An 8,697-nucleotide genomic window follows, 5' to 3' on the forward strand; every position below is an offset into this window, starting at 1 on the left:
GGTCAACTTTTTTTTTATTAATTTTATTTTCAAATTTTTTTACTTCTTCACCAGTCTCTTGTACAAAATATTTTTGTTTCTTTTGTTAAGTCTCTGACCACTGTCAGCCACTGGCTGGCTGGGTCAAAAAGTTTATTATTTTCAGTCTTTGCCTCTATTTGTGCATCTACCATGTTGCATTCTGTCATAAGTGGCCAGGTTAAGAAAAGATTGATCTATGACGGTAATATTTGCGTTTTTATTGCATATAATAAAAAAGTTAAAATAATAACATTCTTGTTTTGTCCACCGCAAGTGTTACTCATTAGAACAAATTGTTTGCCGTATGCACTTTTTTTCAGATAACCAAAGATACATGACCACACCTCATTTAAGCCTAGCACTGTAACTCCTTTATATTACATGTAGTACAAAACATTATTTTTTTATGTTATAAACTGTGAGAATATAAACAGCAAACCTTTTTTTATAAAACATTCCTCTTGCGTTTAGAATTGGGCAATACCTTACTGCCTCTAAATCGAATTAATAAAATTAACACTCCTATCAGCCTTTGCATTATCATGAAATTTCGAGCTTTTTCGCAGATGATGCAGATGTGTACTTAAAGCAAGTGTCACACATATCTGTCTGAGGTAAATGAAATTTTAAATGAAACTAATCATTCAATATTTATATAATCAATCTTTTTCGGGCTCTATCTCTTTCTGGAGGCAGTTATTTGTGTACAAGTCCTACATTCTTGAAATATTTAGCTCAGGAGCTAAATAATCATAGCTGCTGTCTTTCCGGCAGTAAGATGAGGGCACTTTATGAAATTATTTTATATGATCTCTTATGATTTTTTTATTATTTTCTGGGCGCTTTAATCCAGTACTGTTCTTTTCTCTGAGACCTGTTAGAACAATGTTTTATTCGGATCTCGTTTTTAAAATATTCCATACAAAAGTTTCGGAAATATCGAAGTCTTAAAAAATCCTTTGCATACCGCATTTTTTTCATTATTTGAATAAAAATAGAAACACCTCGTTTTAGATCTAGGGGATGTCTCACTTCTAATTTTTCAACCTTCATAAGTACCTACATAATGGTGCTGGAGTTATTAATCAATGCATGGCAATTAAAATGAAAGACATCTCTTATACCTATAGTCATTATAGCTTATTTTTTAATTAGAGCTCAGCTTATCTAAATCAGACGTTTGATTAACTGTGGTATTCTCCTTTCAGACCGATCAATTACTATATGTTCAACTTTTCCACAAAACCTCTTATCAAGCACAATTTCTTTATTGTTATTATTCCTTGTTATTATTGTACTTGTCCGATATTGCAGTCATTTTTAATAATTTTATTGACTACTCCAAGATTAGAAATGGATTTTCTAAGAAAAGCGTGTGGTGTATACATAAAGATCATATCAGGAATGAAGATATTAGAAGGAGGACAAATACTGTATATTCCAGTGTAGACAGAATTGAAACGAGACAACTAGTGTGGCATGGTCACGTGAAGCGAATGAATGAAGATGCAAGGCCAAAGAAAGCCTTAAATTACATACCACAACAAAGAAGAAGAAGGGGAAGGCCTTCAGTTGCCTGGGAAGAAAATGTACGGCACAGAATAAGAGATAGAGCCACCAAAGAAGACGAATTAATGGACAGAAAACGATGGCGGTCATATATATAATATAATATAATATAATATAATATAATAACATTGTAGAAAATTAATTATATTTTCTACAATAGTTTGTCCTTCTATAATGATTTAAATAATGATTGTTATTCTCACTAATATATCTCACTAATTTTAAGACATTCAATCAGCATGACACGCCTTCTTTCTGCTGCATTGTATCTTCTGCGCCTGTCAGTTCTTAAGATTCAAAATATTCAAACCCAACTACCCTTAAAATCACTTCGTCTTTGCCTTCTCAAATAGAAGCACGCAAGTCAAACTTACTTTTTCAGCTTCTCAAATAGAAGCAAGTAATAGTTCTTCTCACGCTTCTTAAATAGAAGCAGTTTTCAAGTGTAACTTATTTTATTAAATAGTTAACTATAGTAAATTCAGTGTCTGTGCATCTAATATGTAAGTACCTGAAATTATTCTTTTATCAGAAGAAAATCGACAGTTTGTGTGCCAACATTTCATGAATGCCGGTCCGAAAAATTACAGGGTTGCCGGATATTCAACAAACTATAAACTTTCTTGTTCTATAAATCGCATGTATTTAGCTTTAAGAACAATTATTAATATACACAGTTGTGCGGTTTAAGAACATTTTATATGAACATTTATGTTTTTATTATTATTAAAAAGGGTGATTTGTTGGCAATCCCGATTCTACTATTTATGCATGTAAATAATACAATAAAAATACTTCTAGCTTAATTCTTATTTTAATTATTCTACTTTTAACTTTACTATCCACTATATTATTACTAATCCGCAATTTTGCGACCTAATGGTCGCTGGTCCTTCGAGGTTTTATTTATTTTTTATCTACCAAATGTAGGAAGGTGGGACTATAATTTTTCAAATATTTACTTTTAAATCATCGAACCAGCTACCTCATCCTTTCCCCTACATTTGTTTTGGTCATTATCGAGCCGGATTTCTTGTCAGAATGACATTCCTCTAATAATAATTCTATTACTTTTCAATAGCTAGCACGTTATTTGTCAAAATGGCATTTTTATCATAATTATTCTATTACTTTTTGCTCACAATTGTTCTATCAATTTCTAAACTTATGTCGCTAATCACCTTCGAGTGCACCTGAACAATATTTTATTAAAAACTCAAAAAGTGACAGTGATTTTATAACGGACAAAATAATTTTAAAACTTTGTCGGGAGTGTTCGGTTTCCAGAAATTTTTGCGAACCGGCAACCCTGTTGAAACTGGATCAACCCTAAGTACGCGATAGTAACAGAACTAACGGTCCAGTTCCTTTATCTCTACACCATCTGTTGTGTTTGTGTTAAAAACATTAGCTTTATCGGCATTTAGTGACTGATTTTATAAGTCTTGCCGAAAGATTATACCTGCCTACTTACGAACCTTTTGGGGTGTTTGGTAAATAAACACTACCTGGATGTTTGCAAGTTTATTTTAAAACGTTTTCGTGAACATTTGTAGTTTTAAGAATTTATTTTTACGATCATACCTGCATTTGAGTATTTATCTACATAATATATTGAGTATTTATATTTCGTTTTATATATTTTGAACTGTTTGTTATTGTTTTATTTTTATAATCGATATCTGCATTGTGATTTTTGTGATATTATTATTGATATTATCATTTTAACTGGTAATATTTTATTTTCTGTCTATTATTTTCTAGGTTTTTAATGATTATTAATAATTAATTTGAATTTTACCAGTTTGCTTATATTCTGTTAACATATATCTGTTGCGTAGCGCATTCTTTATTTTCTTATTAGTGGCTTTTAATTCTTTCTTATTTTAAAATGGATCTAACCGCTATAAAAAATAAACGTAAAGGTTGTAAAATTCAATTGTCTAGGATCGAATCCTATATTAAAAATCTTGATGGATCTGAGGAAATCTGCATATTAAATGTAAAACTACAAAATATTTTAAGTACCTACGAAAGTTACAAAAATCTTCAAAGTGATATAATTGCACTTGAAGATTTTAGCGATGTAGAAGTAAATGCAGAAAATTTAGTATCAGATCGTTTCGAGATTGCTATTGCTCAACTTGGATCCAATATTAAAAATCTTAAGAAAAAATTATCCGATAGTGATACTATTGAATCCTCTAATGTTGTCTTGCCAAAAATCAACATTAAACCTTTTACAGGGTTGGCTCAAGAATGGCCCTCATTTTTCGATCTTTTTTCAGCGGTAGTGCTGAATAACTCTAAATTAAAAACTGACGGGGAAAAATTTTATTATCTAAAAAGCTTACTGCGCGGTCCTCCTTTAGATTTAATTTCCAGTCTGAGCCTAACTAATCAGAATTTAAACGTTGCTCTAGATATTTTAAAAAAGACATATGACGATAATTTTAAGTTATTAATTTCTTTGTACCAAACTTTGGTAGAACAAAAAAGTTTATCAAAAAGCACAGCAAATGATTTGAAGGAATTCTATATTACCTCTCGTAAAACTTTCGATTTAATAAATAATACAGGTCATACTCCTCAAATCAAATTTGAATGTTTAATTATATTTTTGCTAGAACAAAAACTTGACTTCAATTCTAGGAAAGCGTTTGAGAGCGAGCGAGATACAGGAATCATTCCAACTGCGGAAGAATTTTTTGAATTTTTGAATAAAAGACAATCCGTTTTAGAAAATTTAAATCTTTTTGAACCCAATTCTTCCAAATTTTATTCCAGACACACTGACGGCCGAAAAAATAAGGTTTCATTAGTTTCTAATGTAAATAACCTTCAACGTCAATCTTACAACGTCCGTGCTAATTGTTTTTATTGTAAAGAGTCTAATCATCTTATTTATGGATGTTCGAAATTTTTAACTTTAAAACCCCTAGAAAGATATCAATTTGTCAAATCTAAGAAATATTGCATAAATTGCCTCAGTAACACTCATGCAATACCACAATGTAAATCCTTAAAAAGATGCTCCACTTGTGGGAAACCTCACCACACTTATTTACATTTTGATAATCAATCAAACTTATCCCCTAATACTCAGACTTATAATCACGTTCCAAATATAAATACGACCTCTCGTTTTAGAGGAAACAATCATGGAACAGAACCATCTAATGTACATATTGTAAATAAATCTTTGTCTCCAAATATGAACCCTGTAAGTAATGAATTTATTGAATATGCTCATCCCTCATCTCAGCAAGCTTCACTCCATACTGTATCTATTTCTGATAACATAGTTCTTTTACCTACAGCTCTTGTAAATATCAGATGCTCTAATGGTCAACAAAAGGTGGCAAGAGCACTATTAGATTCTGCTAGTCAAATGAGTCTCATTGAAAGCTCCTTTGCAAAAAATTTGCAGCTGTCCTCTCGAACACAATTTGTAAATATTTCTGGGTTAGGTAGTACCAATTGTGCTAAAAGTAGAGAAGTGCTAGATATACAATTTAGTTCTCTTGTTAACCCATCAATTAGTTTTAACGTTTCTTGTTCTGTTATAAACAAAATAACAAATAATCTCCCCCAATTTTCTATATCACCTGAGGTTCTAAAATTACATGAACATATAATACCCGAACTTGCCGACCCATTTTTCTTTAAAACTGGGCCTATAAATTTACTTCTTGGTGCTGATATTTATTTTAATTTACTTAAATCTAATATTATTAATATGGGACCTAGATCCCCCTCTTTAGTTGAAACTTATCTGGGTTATGTGATCGCCGGTCCTATACCTAGGAGCCGTTTAAATTTTTCCTCAAACCAAAATAATGTTTCTCATTCTTTTATTACAACTAATGATGTTCAATTCGAAAGAGAAGATGAGTTGACCCGTCGTATGGAAAGTTTCTGAGAATTAGAAACTATTCCACTATCAAAAAATCATTGTTCTAGCGAAGAACTTGCAGAACAAATATTCAAAAACACAACTATTATTTTACCGTCAGGTCGTTACCAGGTCAATATGCCCTTCCTTGAAAATATGCCCACAAAATTGGGGCAGTCTTTTTGCATGGCACGCCAAAGATTTATCTCTCTTGAGAAAAAATTCAATTGTGATTCAGTTTTATTTCAAAACTATAAGAATGTTATATATGAATATCTTACTTTAAATCACGCTCAAGTAATCCCTTTATCTTTTTACAATCATCCTACTAATGAATTTAAATATTTTATCCCCCACAGAGCTGTAATACGTAAACACAGTTCAACGCCTGTGAGAGTAGTTTTTGACTTTAGCGCCCGTACTGATACCGGAGTGTCCTTAAATGACCTAACTTCAAAAGGTTACCAAGTACAGGACAATCTCTTTGACATATTATGTAGGTTCCGTTGTTTCAAATTTGTCCTTTGTGCTGATATTCAAATGATGTATAGATTTATAGATATAAATCCATTACAACGTCATTTCCAAAATTTCTTATGGAGAGAAAATTCTTCTGATCCCTTCACCTGTATTCAACTTTCAAGTCTTAGTTTTGGGCAAAATTGTGCACCGTATTTGGCTACGCGTGTCTTAAAGGATATCGCTGAGAGATATCCTAACTTCCCTAATGCTCGGTATGCTCTACTTAGACAAACCTATATGGACGATATTTTGTCAGGTACTAACGATTTTTCATCTCTAGAAACAATATATTCGGAGCTTAATACTATTTTGGGCAAACACGGATTTAAGTTTCATAAATGACAATCCAACTCTTCTGAATTTTTATCTACGATATCACAAACTTCGTCCTACGAAATTGATTTTAATATTAATAGCTTCCCTAGTAACATACTAGGATTAAAATGGAACCCTCTGTCTGACCTCTTACTTATTCGTACTACTAATATACAAGAACCTGCTGTTTTAACTAAACGCAGTATTTTATCTTTCATTTCTTCTGTGTTTGACCCCCTGGGTGTGATCAATCCGCTAATCGTGCAGGGAAAACTTATTATGCAAAAACTATGGCAATCCCAAATATCCTGGGACACTCCCATTTTTGATGATTCTATTTTGCAAAGTTGGAAAAAGTTTCTTTCTTTGTTATCTGACATTTCCAATATGTCTATACCTAGATATTTAATTGACAACAAAACCATATGTTCCATTTCCTTACATGGCTTTTGTGATGCTAGTCAACTAGCCTATGGAGCTTGTGTGTACCTTGTGGTTAGCTATAGTGATAATACTTTCTCTTCAAGATTAATTGCCGCAAAGTCCCGAGTCAATCCATTAAACAACAAACTTACAATTCCTAAATTAGAGCTGTGCTCTATGGAGTTACTTGCCATCCTATCTTCTCGGATTATACAAATTTTGCATGATACTATCAAAATTGAGTCCATTAATTTATGGTCCGATTCATTAGTTGCCTTAACATGGGTTAAAAGGTCTGAATTAGAGATATCTCCTTTTGTTAAAAAACGAGTCCTTACTGTTCGTGATAATAGTAGGAATACCACATGGCGACATATCAGATCTCCGTTAAATCCCGCTGATCATTTGTCGCGTGGAAATTTTTCATCTGATGTTCGTCAATTCTGGTTTCATGGTCCTCCCTTTTTCTCTCAAACCAATGATTTTGATTCCATTGATTCTTTTGAACTTCTAAATGAAGTACCTGAATGTATGCAAGTATCATTTCCCATTACTGAATCGCCAGAACAATTCTGGAAATCTATATTTTTAAAATTTTCGAAATTTTCTAGCATGCAAAAAGGAATCGCTTTTAGTTTTAAAGTGATTCTCAAATTTAAAAAGCTAAACATTTCTGGCAGTCCTTTGACCGTAGAAGAGCTTCAGAATGCCCATGATTTTATTATAAAACAGGTCCAATCTTATTCTTTTTCCAATGAAATTAAACTATTACAGGAGGGAAAATCTATTTCAACTCCCAAATTACTTCCTCTTAATATCTTCCTTGATGAAAATAGCATACTCCGTGTAGGAGGTCGACTTGAATATACCGAATTAAGTTTTTCTCAGAAATTTCCCATTTTACTCCCTGAAAATGACCATGTTGTCGATCTACTAATTAATCGGGAACATATGCGTTTAGGACACAGTGGAGCTCAAAATATCCTTGGAAATTTTCGTCTTCGATATTGGCCGTTAAATGGTATACGAAGAATTAAAACTATCATTAAAAAGTGTGTTATTTGCCATAGATTTAATGCTCAATTTGCATCACAGATAATGTCCCCTTTGCCTTTGGATCGAGTTCAACAGGCTCGTCCATTTTCTAAGACCGGAATAGATTTTCCTGGTCCTATTATGATTCGACACTCTAGATTAAGGAAGGCCCCTACCACTAAGGCTTATATAGCCATTTTTATATGTATGGTAACCAAGGCTATCCATATAGAACTTGTCTCCAATTTGTCCACGGAAGCTTTTATTGCTTCATTAAAACGATTTATTAGTCGTCGAGGAAATCCTCAAATAATTTACTCTGATAATGGCACCAATTTTATTGGAGCTCGTAATCAATTACGAGACTTATCTTTATTTCTGAAATCCAAAGAAAATAATCACGAAATTCAGAATTTTCTTTCTTCCACTGAAATTACCTGGAAATTAATCCCTCCCAGGTCTCCACATTGGGGCGGACTCTAAAGAGTGTAAAGAGTGCTAAATTTCATTTAACCAAATTGCTCGGCAATACTTGCCTAACTTTTGAAGAACTTTCAACTTTATTAGTGCAAATTGAAGCCATATTAAATAGTCGTCCCTTGTATCCCCTTTCTAACGATCCTAATGATCTCTTGCCTCTTACTCCTGGTCATTTTCTGATTGGAGCTCCCCTTATTTCTTACCCAGAAAGGGATCTTTCTAGGACCCCTACTAATCGGCTTTCTTATTGGAAAGTGTGTTCCAAACTCCAACAAGAGTTTTGGAGAAAATGGTCTGTGGATTATTTGCACCGTCTACAGCATAGACCCAAATGGCAACTACCCCAACAAAACTTGGCGATCAATCAGCTAGTCCTCATACAATCTGAAGATCGCCCTCCTTTAAATTGGCCACTAGGTAGAATATTGGAATTATTG

At 32.8% G+C, this 8,697-nt stretch overlaps 1 protein-coding gene across 1 annotated transcript; it reads left to right on the forward strand.

Moving 5' to 3' along the window:
* The first annotated feature begins 6,709 nt into the window (after positions 1 to 6,709).
* Positions 6,710 to 8,263, forward strand: LOC140434654 (uncharacterized). The gene has a single exon (XM_072523072.1). It carries the CDS (start codon positions 6,710 to 6,712, stop codon positions 8,261 to 8,263), a length of 1,554 nt encoding a protein of 517 aa, XP_072379173.1.
* Positions 8,264 to 8,697: the final 434 nt, after the last annotated feature.

This window comes from Diabrotica undecimpunctata, chromosome 1 (genome assembly GCF_040954645.1).
Source record: "Diabrotica undecimpunctata isolate CICGRU chromosome 1, icDiaUnde3, whole genome shotgun sequence".
Classification (NCBI taxonomy): Eukaryota; Metazoa; Arthropoda; class Insecta; order Coleoptera; family Chrysomelidae; genus Diabrotica; species Diabrotica undecimpunctata.

Excerpts from the sequence above, each read along its gene's own strand:
- LOC140434654 (XM_072523072.1), top strand. The coding sequence starts at position 6,710 with ATGTCTATACCTAGATATTTAATTGACAACAAAACCATATGTTCCATT.